The 20,424-nt window shown below is 38.7% G+C and overlaps 1 protein-coding gene across 1 annotated transcript in view; it reads right to left on the bottom strand.

Annotated features, from left to right (window-relative positions):
- Window positions 1-189: 189 nt before the first annotated feature.
- pde8b (phosphodiesterase 8B) overlaps window positions 190-20,424 on the bottom strand; it is a 57,121-nt gene continuing 36,886 nt past the window's right edge. The window contains exons 13-22 of the mRNA XM_072372076.1: window positions 20,288-20,364; window positions 18,464-18,628; window positions 16,722-16,767; window positions 15,807-15,936; window positions 15,016-15,214; window positions 11,830-12,047; window positions 10,027-10,165; window positions 8,983-9,150; window positions 8,631-8,760; window positions 190-3,311 (exon numbers count right to left, since the gene is read on the bottom strand). Of these exons, the coding sequence (XP_072228177.1) occupies window positions 3,202-3,311; window positions 8,631-8,760; window positions 8,983-9,150; window positions 10,027-10,165; window positions 11,830-12,047; window positions 15,016-15,214; window positions 15,807-15,936; window positions 16,722-16,767; window positions 18,464-18,628; window positions 20,288-20,364 (1,382 nt within the window). The 3' untranslated portion in view covers window positions 190-3,201. The remainder of the gene's footprint in view (window positions 3,312-8,630; window positions 8,761-8,982; window positions 9,151-10,026; window positions 10,166-11,829; window positions 12,048-15,015; window positions 15,215-15,806; window positions 15,937-16,721; window positions 16,768-18,463; window positions 18,629-20,287; window positions 20,365-20,424) is intronic.

The following is a 20,424-nucleotide window of genomic DNA, read 5'->3' as shown; positions in this document are numbered from 1 at the left end:
ACTTTTAGGACCATGGAAGTGAAGGGTTTGGGACCCCTGACTCATTGAAACCCCCGAGCTAAGGCACCCCCGATGATGTTAAAGACTTTCTGGACTGTTGTCAACCCCTGAAATGAAGGGCAAAGGAGGTAAAAGAAGCACATTTTTTAACCCTTCTTCTGAACGTGTTGCTGCCATTGATGTCACAACTTCATATTTAAATAGTTCTTTAATTGTCTCTCACAATACATTTTTGTGTTTGACAGAAAACATCAAAATAAGACATGAAGCAGAGGGCGAAATACATTAAACTTTCCAAACAAACGTGGGAGATTTCAGGAGATTTTAGCATAAAGCCTTTATAGCAGAAATCATTAAAAACACAGTACAGTTACGGTCATGGCCAGAAATGATAATTCTTTTCATAAAAATAAGTTTTGTACTGTATATCACTATCTGATTATTGTTCTGTGTATAAATGATACCAAACACGGAATTGGCGCGTTCGCAGTCACGGCCATCAGTGTTAGGGATGAAAGAGAAATCCCTGTAAGTGATGAAGGCTCATTACTCAACAAGCAGCTCTAAAAAGCCTGGTTCTGCCTCAGTAAACTCAAAGCAAGGCTTCAAGAGACTGGCTGTCAGCTAATCTAAAGGATATCTTCATATTCCAGTCATCGCTGCTAGCAGAAAAAAAAAAAAAAGGCATGGTTGTCTGACATGTAGATCTGAAATATCTAAATCCTCTTTATGAATAGAAATCTTGATTAGAGATTAGCAAAAATATCCTCTCGTGATCAGTGATGGCAGCTACGAAACATTCAGAGCTGGAGCCGCGTTTCAAGTCACGGTAAGAAAAAAAAAAAAAAAAAAGAAGAAGAAAAATGACTTTTTTTTTTTTTCAGAGATTTTGGAAATCAACAACACTTAACATCCAAAACAAAAGGTACATACTGTAAGCAAAACATGTAAAAAGCAAAGCAAAAATGCTATTGGCTGAGTATTTACAGGAACAGCAGGTACATTAGGTAGTTTACAGTGTATTGCAACCCAAACGGTGAGACGAGACGGGATTAAGGCGTTTTTTTTTCCTTTTTTAAGACTTGAATACTTTGACCACATAAATACATTGAACATGGATGTGACCAGTTTAATCTATTTAAAGTGAGTTGAAACCATACGGTGGAATACATATTTGAACCGCTCGCTTCAGAGTCTGTCTTTAAACAAATGATTAAATGTGGGGACTATCGTGATAGAACCATCAACACCGACTCACCAACTCAAAACCGCCATGAAGCAACATATCAGACGTATATTTATTTATTTTCTTTTAAAAGACCTAAAACACTTATGGCTTTTTTTGTGTTTTTTTTTTTTATTTTGTGCAGAGGAGGGAAGAACTATTTCAACTAAAACATGTGTCTGTAAAGAAGACCAGTGAATAAGGCACCTGTACGAAGCTTTCTGTGCCTTTGGTTGATACTGGAATGTGCCCCTTTTGGATTATACACACACACACACACAGCTACAATTCCTCCTACTTCTCTCTAATATGGCGACAAGAACTAGTAAAACATTATATAATCTCACAGCAACAGTAGTTTATGGGTATTAGATTTAGCCTTAGCCTCTGATCTCCATCTCAAAAGATCCTCCTGCTGGCTTTAGCTGTTTCCTAAACTGGCTCACCTGAAAAGTGACCTGAGAGATGCTGGGATTCCAAAATATTTAATTAATATATATATATATACATATATTTATATGTATAAATACATGAAAAGAAGCTGACTTTGGTGACTTTGGAATCTGGTGAGCCAATTCGTAATCTCCTCTCAGTCTCATCTGTTTTACCGTGCATCAGCTCTTTATCGCCACTAGAGGGCAGGCACGTCATTCAAATTCTGTGATGTGATTGCCTTTTTTGCCTTGCCTCTGAAACCAAAACCAATTTAAAACATATTCCAAATGATTGCAAGCTGAATTATGTTTACGGGACTTTACACATGCCTTAAAAAAAAAAAGGGAAAGTGAAAGCTACATGCTTCTTCGAATTTATTCAGTATTCTGTGAGGTCCAAACGAAAGCTCCACATGCGCAAACTGCACCTTTACATATACTGATCTGATACTCACAATTTGTCTCTTCTTTTTTCTGTGTCTACAGTTTGTGTCACAAAGCTATGAATGAAAAATCTGATAACTAACCAACTCTGATAGTGCAACTCTATTTGTTCTGACATACATGTTTGACGAGGCTCTCCATTATCCCCACTAGCTGCTTTCACAGTGCACAAAAGACGGTGACATAGAAGGAACTACAGCAGTAGGTTATGTGGTGAGACGTTTCACAACACAGTTATTTCTCTGCAGCAACAGGACCCTAAAAGCCATCCATCTCCACAGAATAAAACCCTTCAGGGTCAGCCTCGTGTATGCGGTTGGAAATTTAGAAATTCCGTCTGCTGGCTGGGACTACACCCTGGTGCTTGACTGTCTCTGGAAGTCTGCTATTGCAATCTTTAAGGAGGGACAGACGTTGGAAGAATTTGGTCCCAAACACAAGTCAACATGTCTTACAGCTAATAAGAATGAATAATTCCAGCTGAGCACTTTCACAAGTTTGCAATTAAACGTTTTAAGATGTGAACTCACATCTGCTGAATGGCATTAGTAGGTACTCACTTTTAGCCAGGCTCTGGTTTTTGTTACTCCTTCAATATGCCTTTTGCAATGACGTACAAATATAAAATAAAACAATTTAATTTAAGAACATTTAGGTGTGGAAAGCAAACAGCAAAAAAGTAGCTCTAAATAAAAATGTCTTGATTAGCTAAAGTGCAGGTTTCTGGTGTATGGTACAGATTGTCAGATGAGCCATGAGGTCCACACAGTTTCATAGAGGTGCTATAAGAAATACTTCAGGGGGCCACGAAGTGCCAGTTAAACAGTCGACAGGGCCCCCAAATACCTGTTCTCTGCTGGCAGAACACCATGTCCAGCTAAAAGCACGTGAGAAAGGATGGAAACTGCGCCTCAGTGTTCATCAGTCAGTGATATCTGCCCTTTGAGTCCTAAACTGCCAAGTTTTCTAGCCGTATTCAGGGAAGGCGAGGACACAGAGCTTCGTCAAATCACAGCTGAAAAGTATAATTGTTCCACTGCTGGGTTGCCTCCGCTGTCCCATCATTCCCTGCTTGGAGAGCTGGATGAGAGGAGAAGGTCAAGAAGGAGGGGGTGGACGCAGGCTCTTACACTTCATCTCATCCAAGGTCTTCCAGTACTTGTAATTCTCCGATAGGTGCTCCATCAGGCCAGGCAGGCTGGCAAAGGCTGCAAATACACAGAAACGTTGAGGTAGGTCAAAGAAAATACTAAATTTATTGACACAGGTGCTTTTCTTGGTTGATTTAAAGGATAGATTTACATGATTTTATCAGACATGGATCCGTGTACATGCACAATGATATTCCAAACATTAAATAGAGATCAGCTACAGATAAGATATTCCACTCATATTCCAGTTTGTTACACAGCAGAGTCCTAATAATAACCCATGTCCATATTAGGTTCCCCTACATCCCATACTTGTACCAAAGTTTTCAAAGTCTTTGTCAAAACACGGAGCATTAGCCTTCCAGAGATTTCCTCCCTGCTCCAAAGCTGTGTTGTTTTTCTCTTTTTTCCCCCCAAGCTTCCTGTTGTGCACTGAACGCCGTCGGAACTGATGTTGCCAGATCTTGTGACAGAACGAGCAACTTGATCTGTGAAAACCAGACCAAAACAAGCGACTGTGTCCAAAATCACTCATAATAAGCAGATGTGGGAACTCTGGAGCCCAGAGTGTGTGTTGTAACTCTAAAGCGAGTGTCGCAGAGCTCCAATAGGATGTAATATCTGCAAAATGTGAGTGATGTCAGAAAACTACAATGCTTTATATGATTATTTTTTAAAAAAGCTGCGTACATGAAAGTGTTTTAATCAGAGTAAGGTCTTAATCAGGTTAATCAGAATGTAAACATAGCCACTGTGTACATTGAAATAGTTTGTCATTGCAAAGCCAGACTTGAATTTGTAAAAAAATTAGGGAATTACAGCTTTGAAAAAGGTGAGCTGGATAGTTTCCAGGATTTGGGAGAAAAAACATTAATATGCAATTGCTGCAGCTTGGGGTCTAACAATCAAAGCAACAACAAAAGACGGAGTTTGATGACGATAACGCAGCGTGGGGATCATGGGAGATGTATTTACAACCACTGCTGACAAAAATCTGATGGGATACAGGAAGGAGGGGTCATGTGTTAAAGTTCATTCATGTTATGTTGAATCCCAAATAAAAACAAAGGACAGCTGCAAGTAACATTATCTAATGTAATGGCATCTGCTAAACTACATTAGATCAGGGGAAGGCGTCTAAAGGCACAGAAGGCGAAATGACGCCACCGTTACATCGTTAAAACGACTTTTCTCTGGATTGGAATACTGATAGAAATGCCTGGTAGAATGTTAATGCCAAGTTTAAAAAAACAAACAAATGTACCACTAGTCTGCTGAAAATGTTAAAGAGGTTAATATTGATGTTTCAGATCATGTCTGAATAGTTTAAGAGGAAGTCACTGGCGGTTTGGTTAAAATACAAGTAGTTTAAACAAAAAAAAGCTAACTCACATCTTGTGTTTACTGAAAACAGACAAGAAATTTATTTATTTTCAATAATCTCATTAAATGGTAACAACTTTTGCCAGAACAGATTAAAGCTGGTGCTTCAGAAGTCCGAGCCAAATAAAACAAACATCTAAAATAAAGTAAGTCCTCTGTTAATCTGGGAACACATCGGCTAATGACTTGGCCTCAGAGGGCAACAGCCAATATCTGTGAGCTTCCGGTGCAGCCAAAGGATGGCTGACTAACTCATTTGTGGTCAGACTTTTTTCTTCCCTCTTCACATGTCCGTTTGAATACGTGCAACAAAGCCATCCCAATACTATTCCTGCGACAAATGAAAACCAGAGAACTTCCAATTTCTTCCCACATATATCTGCAGATTTATGGAGTTCAGTCTGATCCACTGTGCTTACTCCATCCACAATGGCCTATGGTTTAGTCTGTATTTCTGAAAAAAAACCTTTACTATAGAGAAATGCCCAACAGACAGTTAAAATATCCAGTTTACATTAATATCAAACTATTAATATTGAAATATGAAAAAGAGCAAGTTGTCACATTTAAAGAGGTGCAAACACAGAATAGTTAAATTAACTTAAAAGACAAAGTGGAGACCAACAGCTGTCTGCTATCCATCAAAAGTAGGTTCATAAATAGTTACAAAATTAATTAACATGCCATTATATACAACTTTAATAAAATAAAAATATAATTTATACTGTAGTTATTGTATAAAATATTATATTAATGGATATTTCTACCTTATTTTTTAATGGCATTCATTTTATTTTTAAATTTTTATAAATTTTGTTTGAATACTTCTATTTATTGATGGATTTTTTTTAATGTAGCTGCTCATTCATGGCTAAGGCTTTAAGGAATTTGTAAAACTGAAATCCCCCTTAGAAATGAACATAAACACCTCCAGTGAAACGTAAACTGACCGTCCACCTGCCATCGCTCTCGTCCTGTTATCATTCCACATGGTGCTGCTTGGCAGGACGATGTGTTCGCGTGCAGTTAGTTCATGCACAGCGCCTAATGTTGTGTACATTCTGCAATGTTGCTCCAGCATTAAAGGACTGCTGGGGCTGAAAGGTCTGTCTGCCTCTGTTTCTCACACACAAAGCTTTTGCTCTGCAGAGTGTGTGCGTTCCCAGTGTTCGTCCTGCTCAGAGCTGTTTACATCCTCATTTCCGGCCTGGTAATGACCCACGTTGCATCCCTGACCCTCGCTGCGAACTGACAGTGACCCTGGTGTATTTGTGTTTTGTGTTTATGTGTGAGTGAATTTCTGCTTTACTCCTTATCCCTCCCCAAATCAAGTGGTCGCAAACCCCCGACCCTGCCACTGTTTCCCCCAGCTTCCTCTCCTCTGATGCTCTTGCAGTATCTCTCTGTCCCACTGGCATTTAGAATCTTTCCGTGACATCAGAGCTGTGCTGACAGTAAACAAGTTCCCTCTCGGGGAGTCTATACAAAGAGGGAAATTCAGTGGGAATGGGGGGCTAATACAAGTACCTTAAGTACCCTTTTTCCTTCTATCATTTTCTCTCCTGCAATCTGCCAGGAAAAATGAAGGAAGTAATGGACATCTGGAGTAAAGATACGGCCACAGGAAGTTTTGTTTCAAACATTTTAGTAGGGCAGTGATTCAGAGTTTGGGACTCAAGCTTGCTCTGTTTCTACTCTAAAGATTTTATGGGCCACCATACAGGGGTCTATCTTTCTATATGTCCCCACAGAAAAGAGAAAACTTAATAGCACCTTAATTGAATCGACCCATCTGCCCCTCTGTTCCAAACTTAAAATAACAGCGGAATACTACAAACTTAACTTAAACTTAAAGATATTCATGTCGGCTATTTATTTAAGCAACTGGATTTTTGTGAAATAAATAATTTGGGTCTTCCTCCACAGACCTGTCCAGGATTGATTCTAAGACTGCTCCAGCAGTTTTAAAACTCATCTGTATTCCTCAAAATATTCAATTTTCAATTCTGTTTTTGCCATGAAAAACCTACCATGGCCTTAAAAAGGCTTGGATATGACTATAGAGCTTTGCTTTTCAAATGAGGCGAGCCCCCCAAAGGGGGCTCCAAACCGTTTCATGAGAGGTTCAGCAAATGGAGGTGAGAAAGCATTCCATTAGCTGTCAAAAGAATAAATCAAATGCTTATGATATAGTTAAAGAGCTCTGATACATTTGTTTCAGGGGACTTTGACTGATTTTTCCAAAGTAAGAACAGATTAATACCGACTATAGATAAATGAATACAAACTATTCTGTCTTGACCGGTTGGGGGTTGAGAGGAAAGAAAAGATGGGTCAACAAGCACCATACCCCAGCACACCTGCTTACTGTCTAAGACTTTGAAAACCTGCTCTTGAGATTTTCCTCATTTAGTGAGTGAGCAGCTAGCAGCTAGCTAGGAAGCCTGGGCATTGTGACTGATGACCATCTGTTGTTACTTCTGTCTCTTAGTCATGTGGCTTTGCACTTTATAAGATAAGAAAAATAAGGCCGTATCAGCCTCAACTCTGGATACATGCCATGGTTATCTCTGGCGTCAACTACTGTAATACTTGTCTACTGTAGCAGATTTCCTAACTTCGACCAGACTAACAATCCGACCAGACTGAGAGCAGAGCCATCCCTCCCTACCTTCAAGAATTTCTTAACAACTCATCTCTTCAGATAACACATCCTTACTTAACACCTGTAACACCCCAACTTGGACTTACTTGCACGTCTGTGCTTGCCCTAATTGTACAGGACTGAGTGTAAATGTAGCGGCTATCGACCACCAGACTAAGCAGCCAGTAACTCCCATCTTGAATCAGCACTCGCTTCTCATTTTCATCAGTACCTTTGAGTGCATGTAAAATGGCTGTAATGCCCCACCCCCTATGTTGTGAGGCTGGTTCCTCCAACGTTTTATGTGTAACATACGGAATGTCATTTATTTTTGATCATATGTCTTGCACATAAAAACATCTTATGGACATATTAAAAAGGTTAAAAACATGATTATTTTTAGGAGAGAGAAGAACTTTATGGTTCTAAATGGCCGGCTACACCTTACCCTTACAGATGTCTGCATTAACATAACCCAGCTAGATCCCTTCGGGTGACCTATCGGATGCTCTTGTACATTCCAAGAACCAGGCACAAAAATAGAGGTAATCATGCCTTCATGGTAGCTGCTCCTAATCTCTGGAGCAGCTTACAGTATCGTATAAGAACCGCTCAGACTTTAAATCTTCAAGTCGCTGTGGAGGACCCACATCTTCTTTGTCTTTTGAAAAACAATGGTCAGGGTGTTAAGCTCCACTTATTTCATTGTGTTCAATTTGGTTTCTATGGAAAGTTTTTAAAATAGTTTTTTGTGTTTAATGGCTTTCCACTTTAATATCACAGCACCTTTAACAGCAACAGTTGTTAAAGGTGCTGTATAAGTAGAATTTGATATTTACATTGAGATCACAAAAAAGTCCATCTTGCCAGGCGTCACAGCAAACACATTTGTGGCCAAGGCAAGTTTATTTAGACCTATTAGTGTCTAATACTGATAAGTCTAGGCGAGGTTTTGGTGTAATGACAGTCAGCAGTGGTTCCTAAAAACTGTACATGCTGCTTAAACATCTGTTTTAAAAAGGAATGGAGCATTTTGTTTAATTTTTATAAAGATCACCAAAGTGGCTTTGGATATTTTATTGACAAAAGGTGAATTCCTGCAGTTAAGCTTATAATTAATGGATTTTACAACACATGGTAGCTGTTATGGCCAGATTAAACATTGTGAGGACGCTCCAGAAACCAGATGACTTTTTCTGGAAAACAGAAAGTTCTTTGAAAAGCAGTGATTGGCCGCACTTTATGAGCCTGATCCTTTACGAGCACAACCAGACGTGTCGTTCATGTATATTAGGAGCACATACTGCATACAAAAATACCCAAGAATAAGCAGAAAATGTTGCTCCTACCATCCCAGGCATCAAACATATCAGTGATGAAGTAGTCTATGAAGGAGATCTGCGATTTGGGCACACTGCAGGTGTTTCTGTCAAACACTGGCATCACCACTGGCAGCCCCTGTCGCTTCTCCTCATCTGTCTGCAGAGAAACACCCAGAGAGAACAATGAAGTAACAATGACGTAAAATCATCACCTGAGATAAGCAAGCTGTTTGGAAGATGAGAAGTCCTACATTAAATGAATTACTCAAAGTGAAACAAAGAGCTGAAAAGAAACAAATGGCTGCATCTCTTTACAAAATACAGTACTGCTATAAGCTTTTGTACTGCATTGCTCTATTAATTCCAGCTTCCCCCTCACCTGTGCAAAGTACTCCTCAGAGATCCGTCCAGCCCACTCAATGCAGAGCTCGAGTGGCCTGCAGGGGTTTGCCACATCTGCACACTTGATCAGCATCCTCTTTATCAGCAGGCGATTCTCTGGAGAGTTCCTGATGTTAGCCTGACCCTCGCAGTCGCTGTTCACGCTCTGTCGGGAATACACAGCAAAAAGGAACATCTGTGCATCCAGAAAAACTAGTATACTCTGTTTCCTAATACTATCTGTACATTGCTTTTACATTTATTTACCAAGACACACTTTGTGTGTGTGGAAATATTCAGCAATTCCCAGAAAACAACTAATTTAGCTTTATTGTAAAAAGAGAAATTACATCTCCTTTTAATTAATTGCTTTAGTCACTACAGGAGTGACTCGTAGTCCTGTGCATTATTTATAGTGGCCCTAAAATGAAAAGATAGGAACAACCAATGCCATGTCACGTTAAAACAATGATTTAGACTTATTGTGCTCGTACAAATAGAATAAAGGCATCACAAACCATAAACTGTATTTTAAAGAGTTTATACAATCTGATGGATTATTTAGTCCAAACTTTGATGTTGTGTTGCAGTGTTGTTTTTCTTCTGGATATGTCTAAGTTGTCTTGAGTCCCAAAAAACACTGAAAGCCCTTTTCTGCCTTTCCCCAAACTGCCTATTCCAAAGCCAACTTTAGCGTTGTGTTGTTGGATGTAGTGAGTGGTGGGAAAATGGCTCAAGGAAAAGCTGTAATTGTTGCTAATCTAAGTGGACTGATGAGAGTGATACACACTAGCAAAAACCGTTGACTCTGCCTTTCCATAAAAATGGCACGTTGCTGTATTATGTTGTTCTGTTTTTATACAGCAGGGTTACCATAATAAAGCGGATCAGCGGAATATGAAAAAATGTGATTAAAATCTCACATACTCACACGATACATAGAATTATGTGATGGTTACAATTTGGTGTAAATGCTTTTAACAAGATAAAATAAAAGATCTTAAATCTTAAAATGATACAAGCTAAGCACACCGTCACTTACGCTTGTGCTGGTTTCTTCTATGGCAGCCATTGGCTTGTTGATGCTGTTGACGAACTTGCTGACATGTTCAAAGTGTCTGGTCATCTCTGTGGCCAGTACCATGTCGATGATGGCCTGCCGCAGTGTTCGGAACTGATTCCTGTCAGTAATGAGGGATAAGAGATTATTATGCCACACTCTCTTCTACCACTGCATGAACAAAAGCATGTTCAGGTAGCTTTCTCTAACCCCATTTCCAAATAAGTTTGGGCGCTTTGTCATAATGTGATGATTTATAAGTAGTTTTAGCTTAAACATAAAAAGTAAAAACAGAAATGTAGCTGTAAAGGAAACATATCAGCTATTTTTTAATTTGATTTAAACAACATATTTTAAAAAGCTGAGGAAGAGGCATGTTTAAAAATATTTGATGGGAAGGTGCATACCTCACCCATTGCTCAGACCATGTGAACACACATTTTAGGGCACTTTATCTCTGATATAAGAGGGTAATGGAAAAAGAGGCAACATAATTTGAAATAAAACTAAATAGATAATCTCAGAAATGTATGTTACAGTTTTTAAATAATTTTTTTTTTTTAAAGTTTTTTGGGGGCTATAATATTCATAATATAGTGTGGGGACTATTAATATCTATAGTTGTTTTTCATGGTTGTGCATAATGGCTGTGGAACACTTTGCTAAAGTGACTAAAACGGTATTTAGGGATCATTTTGATTTTCTGGCACAAGACTGGCTCATGTGCTGCTTTCAGCTTCCATTTTAGAAAACAGTCAACAAACCACGATCCAGACATTTTCAGCTTCATCTTCATGCATGGTTGTATACTTTACATTCTATGTGTTCATCCTTTGCAGATAAAGCTAAAGTTGCTGCCCATTATCTGCCTGTATCCCTGATGCCGTTCCTGTGTGAGCTGATGCATGCTTTTGCCGCTTGTTTGTAATCTAATTATTCCTCTGAACTACCAGAATTGTTCATGATTCTAGAACTGACACTTCAAAAGAAAACTGATTTTATTTTCTCTACTTCTCGAACCAGATTCTCAGTTTAACATTTGGAAAAACTGTGCTTCTTCTACACTACTGTTTGCATTAAAGTGTATTTAGTTGTGTGCATATTGTATTGATATGCAAATGTATATAATTGTTGAAGAGTGTGCATCCATCCATGGATAAAATAGGAGTGGAAATTAGGTTTGTGCACGTACATATAGTTGACAATGATTTATAGTTATAAAAAAGAACAATACACTGCACTTATGAAAAAAGAATGGACATGCACATTTCTGCTAGTTATATGCATGTGGCCCCTTGATTCCAGCTTTTGAACTGTTAGCTAATAACAGGCTGGATGGCTCCTCTTCTTTTGAGCCCAGCGGATGTGTCATCTATGATTTGATTCATCCAACCATGGATTGCTTTGCACTTGTCTCTCTCCATCTAGCTTAAGATCAGACTCTTAGAATGCAGTGGCATTTTTGGATCATGTTTTTTCTTTGAATGGTAGAGTTTTAACTCACAGTTTTGGATGCAGTGACGAACTGGAACATGATGAGAGCTGTGCCTACTTTCACAAATGTTCCTGTGCTCATGTTGTGATGTCCACAATAACAGAATTGTGTCTGCATTTTAATGTGTTGCTGCTTGAGGGCGCGCAGATCTCGACCATTCAATATTAGTTTTCTGCTTTGTCCTTTGCTTTCATTTTTTTTTTCCTTAATTAAAATCTTACATAGTAATCCATTTCTGTTGGAAACCACTGCAGACAAAATTCAAACCTCTGCTCATTGTTAAAACTGACCTGTCAATGTTCTTAAAGATGTTACTCTTGCTGTCACGGATGGTGAGCTGGAAGGCGAGGGCTGCATGGTGGCTTTCCAGCACAGCTGTGTCATTGTACAGAATGGCCAGTTCACTACCAGCGTTACACAGGAAGGAGTTGGTCCTGCCCGGGTGGTCCACGTCATGGACTGTGGCTGCTATCAACGCCGCCACCTCATCCAGCTGGTCCAGACTACTCTGGAGAAAACAGCAGAAACAAAGCAGAGACGTCAGTACTGGACTTCCCTGAGCATACTACACATATACGAGCAGATACTAGTCAGAGCTTGTTTGGGCTTTCATAAATATATTATTAACCGATTCATCTGTAGGTTTCTGTTTTGGGGCCTTTATTGTTTCTGTTATATAAACTCCCTCTTCAGCACATTTTGAGCACTTTTAAGGATATATGCTATCACTGCTATGCAGATGACATTCAGTTGTATATCCCTTTTAAGCTCCACTAAGTTTCTAGATAACAGATCTGGCATAGGTGCTTAGAGTTGTATGGCTGACAACTTTCTCCAACTTAATGAAGAGAAGACTAAAGTCCTTGTTTATTCCCCCTTAGATTTATTTTTAAGGTAATGGAAACTCTAGGTCCCTTTGCTTCTTTAGTTAAATCTTATATCAGGAACCTTGGGGTAACTTTCCACTCAGCTTTTACTTTGGATGCTCATGTTAAATCTCTGGTTTGCTCTTTTTTTTTTATTATCCCTTAATAAATTTTGCAAAGTTAAGTCACATTGTGTCCCGCTCTGACCTTAAAATTATTATTCATGCATTTATTTAATCACATCTGGATTATTTACACATACTCAAAAACTCCTTTGAGTGTCTGCAGGTTGTTCAGAATGCTGCTGCGAGGCTTCTCACTAAGTGCTCCAAGTACTCGCATGTGACACAGTTGCTCGTTCAGCTACACTGGCTCCCCATCAACTTCAACTTTAAGATACTGGTTTTGACTTTTAGAGCTCTGCATGGAGAAGTACCAGCTTAGATCAGGGAACTTTTACATCGATACGTCCCCAGCAGGTCCCTGAGGTCATGTGATCATGGCCTGCTGGAGCTTCTGTAACTGTGGCCCCCAGACTCTGGAACTCTGTAATCTCTTTTAAAAAAACACTCATCTTTTTAAACTTGCTTTTGGTTAACTTTTGTTTTTATGTTTTAGCATACTATTTTGAAGCACTTTGTGATATATATCTTCAAAGGTGCAATAAGACTTCTTTACTTATGTTGCCCTATTATAAACAGATCACACATCACTTTATAAGCTGCTGGAATCACTCTTCATTTGTAAACAGTGAGTAAAAAAGAATAAGTAAAATGTATATATATATATGAAGCACATATATATGCAGTTCACACTGTCCAAAGTGTAGTACAAAGGGTTATAAAAAGATAATAAGAATATAAAAATAAAAAAGCATAAACACAGACGACAACACATTGAAGCTAATATGCAGCAAGGGCCAAGACACAGATGTAAAATAGCAATAAGACGTTATGACTTTAAAAAGGCAGAGAAGGCCAAGGAATAAAGATGAGTTAAGCCTTGATTTAAAGATGGTAATGGAGGGGAATCCTGTGATATACTGGCAGCCAGACGAGAGAGGATAGGCCTGGAGTAAAACACTTCTATTTTTTGGTATCAGTGAACAATTGTACTGCTGCATTCTGGACCATCTGAAAGCGTGAAACCAGGAACTGGGGGAGACCTCGTTGGGAGGGAGTTGCAATAATCTAGCTGTGATGTTGTAAAGGCATGAATTTGTTTTTCCAAATTGTGATATGATAGCAAACTTTTATTTAGAAAAGGGTTGATCTTGACCACAGAGGAGATTTGCTAAATAAGGAAAGCAAAGCAGAGTTCAGAATTAAAAATAATGTCAAGATTCTCAGCACAGGTCTTGAGAAATGAGGTGAGATTACCCAGGTTGGTTGTGGGGATGTTTCTGGGTTTGGAAGAGCAAAAAGTAACCACTTCTGTTTTGTTACTGTTGAGTTGAGGAAAAAAATATTCCCAATTCAGACTTTGACCCCCTCAAGGGAATCTCCCCAGATCTCTGAAGAAGGTATAATTTTGAGTCGTCGGTGGGAAAGGAGATATCATATTTTTCTGATTATGTTGCCTCGAGGGAGTATGTATAAAAAGGAGTGTATTGGACCCAACATGGACCTGTGGGAGACTTTTTTCCACATTTCCTTTTTCATTATTTCAGGTCCAGTCAGAATATCCGACCTGATTGGCCAGTTTGAACAGGGCAGACGGGACTATGTTTACACAAGTACTGTGAAGGGAGGGTTTGGCTTGTTTTGAGGAAAACACAGCCCATTATTGTAAAGTTTGACACCTGAACTATATGTTTCCACTTTCATTTGCCCTTTGGAAACAGAAAAATAAATGTCATCCAATTTTTGGTCATTCAAATGGTATAATGTTTTGTACTTCCCATGTATACATTTCACTTCAATCCTCTACAGGAGGAAATCTGATTGATTTAAACAGCCCAAATGATACACATGATCATGAATGATTTACAATTCATATATAAATGACCCTGTTCCATTCTCTGTAAAAACTTAATTCAGATGAAAAAAAAAAGTTGCCTCTTGTTTGTTACTGTTACTGTTTATGTCATCACGGTACTATGTTATTCATGCCTCGTGAGGAAGACCATTGCTTTCTTCAGGGCTGGAGGAGAGCTCACACTAGCTGTCAGGACCCACCTCTTTTGGCCAGCTAGTAACAGCACAAGCCTGGAAGCAAAAAGTTCAACCAGGGAAGCAACCACAGTTCCCAGAAACTGCCGCCACAACTGTGCAAAGGCCAGGAACAGCGGTGATTGCTGAAGTTTTCTAAGGATTTACTGTTGCTATGACGGACCTGCATTGCACAGGGTATTACATGGGCCAGTAGGCAAAGGGCCATCAAGTCAGCCAAAGAAGCAGAAGAGGCTTTTTTCGAGATCACTGTGAATGAGGAGATGAGGGCTGTGGACTTGGTGATCAACCCCAGCTGGGTCACAAAGGGGGCCCAGGTTAATCAATATGGCATATCTTTAAATCTAAATATATGATATATTTAGTGCTTTTTGTTTTATTATGCTTTCATTTCTAAATGGTCAGTTATGCCATTGTGTGTCCCCCCTCCCCCCCTAACCTTAACTCTCTCTTTGCGCAGGAAGTAGGCTGTGGCATGCAGCACATCTGCAGCGTGGGTGGAGTTGTGGTAAGAGTTAGATGAGTGGTAGCTGGCCTCCATGAGCTGCAGCCAGGAGCGCAGTGTGGCCTCCGAGCAGTTTAGGAAGTCACACACTCCAAAGCTTGTGAAAATCTTCAGCCCGAGGTACGTCAGCGGTCTGCAAGTGAGCATGAAAAGTGAGTTCTTGAAAGAAATATCAATGATGAACACTCATAACTCGGCCACTCTTTTAGCTTCATTCAGGTGCCTTCTCATCCACTTTTCCTCCATTTTTATATCCATAAAATGTTTTTTTCTACATGTGAAATTTCAATACACAATGATTATCTTTATACCTCTCCCCCGACAAATACAACTCATTGTTAGTCTTCCATGTTCTGATTAAAAAGTTGATGTAGTTTTAGAAAATAGAGTTTCTGTGAACAGAAATACTCTGAAAGGAATAGTAGTTTGTCATAATTGAAGTATTGGAATAGTTTAACTAATATAAAAGTAGGATTAGGCCATATGAAGTTCTGGAACCTTGTTTCTGTTGACAAACCTCTTTGATTGCATGCTTCTCATGTTAAGAAAACTTGTGAAAATGACACTGATGAAACTTGCCAAATAAACACCTTTTCCAAAGTCTAAATTTTTTTTTTTAATGCTTCTATTTGAGGTAAATATGGGGGAAAAAATCTCTATTTTAAGGTTTTGCAAGTGAAAAATAAATCATTATCTCAGCTGCCTTGATAAAACTGTCTTGGTACCTTTTGTGTGTAGCTGTCTCCAGCTCCAGGATGTTGAATTCCCAGCACTCCTCATCATTCAGCATCTCAGCGATGGATGGAGGAACATCATTCAAAGTAACTGGGATGGCCAGCTGGCTCTGGCTAATATCTAGCAGACAGACAGAAGCATGGCACACACACATACACGGTTCAAAGTGATCCGACCATAAAAGGGGCAAACCTAGGATGCTCTGTGGGGGGTTTGACAGATAATAAAAGACTGCATCACTATTGGCTCTGTGAAATCTATGTGCAAACATACTGGTTATATGTCTTTTTTTTTTTTTTATAAATTTTTATAAAAGGACTGTGTGAACTGCAGCTTAAGGTTTGGATACTGGAGACAAATTCTCAGAAAACTAGTCTCTTGATTCAGAACTTCTTTCAGTTGAGCACTCTTATAACTTTAATAATAATAATTGAGTTGCATGATAAACCGAGTTGCAAATATACATATTGTAAAAATAAAAGGACATAATCTTAAGCTTAGGAGTCTGTAATATAAATGTCAGAGAATGCATGCATGCTGCCTTTGTGGACCAATAGTAAATTCGGTAAATCTCAATACCCCCCACATACACTACAGACGTCTTTTACACAATAAAAACGATTGATTAAATTGCTGAAAAATCAATAAAACGTGCAGACTCCGAATAGTTAAACTGCATTTAATTGTTCTTCTTTATTATCTTGTGCAGATTGGAAAAAGATATGTTACTACCAGTGTATCTAGCTTGCTAAAAGTAGTAACATTGCTTTCCTTTTCCTTGCACCTAATTTAACGTCTGAAAATCCTGATCAGTTTTTCAGTCTTAAATTTTTCGTTACTTGTAGAAAGTGTGTCCAGGAACATTCTGTCTTTGGTGGTTAACATGGTGATGCTTTGAAACTTACTTTTGCAGAAAACATATTCATTTCCAGAGAGTCGCCGCAATCCATCCTGCAAGGAAAAGGAAGAATTAAGTTTTAGGCTTAGGATCAGGATTCAATACTTTCCTCACGTTTAAATATCCCATGAAGAGACAAAAACTAACAATGTCTTAAGTTGATATTTTAAAGCTCTCAATCTTTAGCCGAACAAAGACATTTTCAAACACGTTACCTCTACTGGGGTAAATGGTACATTTGTAGGGGACAGTTATCAATTCTAACTTTTGACATTACTGTGATACATATATAGACTTGTAAGTCTTGTAAGCTTGAAAGCTAATATTTGCTGTGAGCACCTTTACTCTCCAACCTGAACCCTCTTAGACAAGCTTTCTGTCATTTCTTTAAGTAGTCTTCAGGAATAGTTCTCCAGGCTACTTGAAAGACATCTCAAAGCTCTTCTTTGGATGTCTGCTGCCTTTTGTTCCATTCTCTGTCAGATGATCCCACACTGCTTCAATAATGTTGAGATCCGGGCTCTGGGGAGGATTCATCCCTCCATAAGACCCGCTGCCACTGATTTTCAGTTGCCACTGTTACCTGTTGCCACTGATTTACTTCTTGTGTCATTTGGCATAGCTCAGCTTTTTCTCCCTGTTTCCCTTCCTTAAGAATGGCTTCTTGACAGCCACCCTTCCATGGAGACCATTTCTGTAGTAGATGGATCAACTGAATGTCCAGATGCATCTCTCAGGTCCTGTTTCAGGTTTTTGCTGGATTTTTTCCTCTTTCTTAAGGACATCACTTTCAGATACTGTTAATCTGCTGTAGATAGTTTTTTAGGCCTGACACTTCTTCTTTTGTCCTCCACTTGTCCAGTTTCCTCAAATGTTTTAAGGACACACTGCACACCATGCTGAGATACGCCAAGTTTTCAGTTAATAGCTCTTTGGGAATCACCTTGTTGGAGCAAAAATACTATTTTCTATCTGTCAGACTGTGTTATCTTTAGTGTTTTTCATAGATGAAACTAAAGAAATGGGAGCAAATGATGTGTCTTTGTGACAGGCTGCTGTAACAAAGTGCCTAAAGATACTATTTAAAACTGGTTATTTGCTAAGTTGTCTGTGATGTGTCGACACAACACTGGTTCATCCCTTGAGTTAGGAGCCTTTCTTATGCCTGAATGATTTATAGGTCAGAGTTAAGAGGCCTAAAAAAACAATTCATCTGAAAATGGTCAGGTACAACGACCGGACTGAAAAAAAAAAAAAGCAGCCAATTAAAAAAATAAAAAAAACAAATAAAAAACCTTTGAAAGACCTTCAGAAAGCCTGGAGAACTATTGCTGAAGACCACTTTTAAAGATCACAAGGAAATCTGGATGATTGGAAGCAGCTTTATAGGCGTTGTCTTTTTTTGTTTTCATGGTAGAAAAGAATAGCAATTACACCAATCTTTATCACATGGCACCATTTGTGAAAAGGTCACCTAATGGAAGTGAAGGAAAGGAACACAACTGTGAATTTATTTACTTCATTCTTTGGTTTATCAAGCAAATTGAAATCAAATAAACAAAGATTATTTTCAATCCAAATATACACACTTGATTTGATTTAGGAGCCAAAAAGTATTGGCCCAACAAGGATACAGGTTCAGTTCCATCCACATGATGAGGTAAGAACATGATAAAGCAAAGACTCATTTTTATTTAAGTAATCTATATAAAAAAAAAGCTTAAATAAGGTACACAAACGGCGTCTTACATTCATTAGCCCCCCAACCAGGTCATTGGTGTGGGGATCATCTTCTTTTGATGCAAGCTGAGGGGAATAGAGCTCAGTGGTCCTCAGGATCTCCAACACACGATCCAGGGCCTCAGCTACCGTTACCGGACTGCTCTCCTGGGCTGCGTTGATGATGTTTATTACCTGCGGAGGCAAAAAAAAAAAAAAAAGTCCCTATCAGCTTTTAAACAAACACTATATTAAAAAGTAAATGCACAAAGAGCCCTCTGCATTACATGCCATAACAGAGTGATTCTTTGTGTATGTGTCATGGAGATGTGCATGTGATGCTGTGAAAATCTGGTCTGGAACAAAACAGCCAAATAAAGCTACTTATTAATACACAAGAGCATCACAGGACCTGCAGCAGAAGGCACAAAACTAGACAGTGTGACAAACTGTATGCTGTAACACACCATCCACATCCAGACCACAGCTTAACTAGGGCTCAAACTGTTGCTCCATCTGCTCTCTTAGACTTTCAAGTCATGATGCTATTATTAAGACTTAATTCTTAACAGTTTTACATTTAAAAAAGTGTTTATTTCACAAAGAAACAGTAAGAAAAAACAAAAAAAATGATGTTGGACAACAGCCAGAATCTATCCATACTGGACACAAAAATTTAGATTCCTTGCTCGAAATCAATTCCAGTCCTTCTGAACCATATTGAACTCAACACTCAGTTCCGTTGCCGAACAGTCTGCTGTTTTTACTGTGCTAAGACAGCTATTACACAGAGAGCAAATGCTTAAAGTGACTCAGATGGCATATCTATTAATGCTTGTGCTGACACTCTTCTTAACAGAAAGATCTCAATATACCCAATGAAGTGTTGGATGGGGGTTGCATTTATTTTAACCTGCTCATCATTAAAAATAATTCTAATAACACTGCCACTAAACATTGATGGGCCAAGGTCTCGTGCTTTTAGTGCCATCATATCAATCTCCAGCTGTTTCACTAGCGAACAAGGTCAGCTACTTAAGTAAAGTACAGTTGGCTTGTGCAGAAAAACTGGAGAGCTTTATTTTGCACAACATTTCTGGAAAACTGTATTAATCCTTGTTCTTCTCAGACCAAAAACAAGCACTGAATGCAGATTTCAGGCTTCCTCAACATGTCATACGGCATGTATCCAATGAAATATTAGAAATATTGAATGTGAAACTGTGTACATACATAAAGTGTAAAAATTGCATCATCTCTTTCTTGTTGTAAGTGATCATTTTAATGAGACATGAATAAAAGATGCAACATTTGTTTGTAATCATGCAAAGAAACCAGGGCAATTTTGTGGAAACTTTGTGAGAAATAAAAGATAATTTTCTAAGTCTGATTTTGCCAGTCTGACCTCAAAGAAGTGTGCAAAAGGACAACGAACAACTCAAGGTGGAGGCGCGGAATGTCTGTGCACGCCTTCCCAAAAAAAACCCCCCAAAAAAACACAGTCTAACTCAAATTAAAAAGTAAGAATGACCTCCACAACTACAACGTAGGAAAATGATGTCCTCAGTGTCCTATTTGACAGCCCTCCCTCATGTTGGTATTTCTCACATTTTGTTGATTTGCAGTGAAAATACAGCAAAACTGCACAAATAACAGCATATACTATTAATGCATGTAAAGACTCAGAAAAACTATAATTCTAACCATGTTATGCATCTAGACATTGATTTGTTCACTCTGATCACTGAGGATTGTCAAACTTTTCCTCAGATTGAAATGAACAGGTGTTCTGTCACCCAAAATAACCTAAACTGTTTATTTAATTTTAAAAAATTGCTTCCATAAGCAACATACCTTTGTGATCGGAGCCTCAATGGTCATTGAATGAATCCTGGCGACAGAGGAATATCTTCGATTCTGTAAACTTGGAGCTGCAATTACGAAAATAACAATTGTGTGTATTGTGAAATCCTGAGCACTGTCATAGCCCT

Source organism: Leuresthes tenuis, unplaced genomic scaffold (assembly GCF_036924035.1).
Source record: "Leuresthes tenuis unplaced genomic scaffold, fLeuTen1.0.hap1 SCAF_19, whole genome shotgun sequence".
NCBI lineage: Eukaryota > Metazoa > Chordata > Actinopteri > Atheriniformes > Atherinopsidae > Leuresthes > Leuresthes tenuis.
Note: the sequence above shows the minus strand (reverse complement) of the source record. Positions and strands in the feature narration are given on the sequence as shown.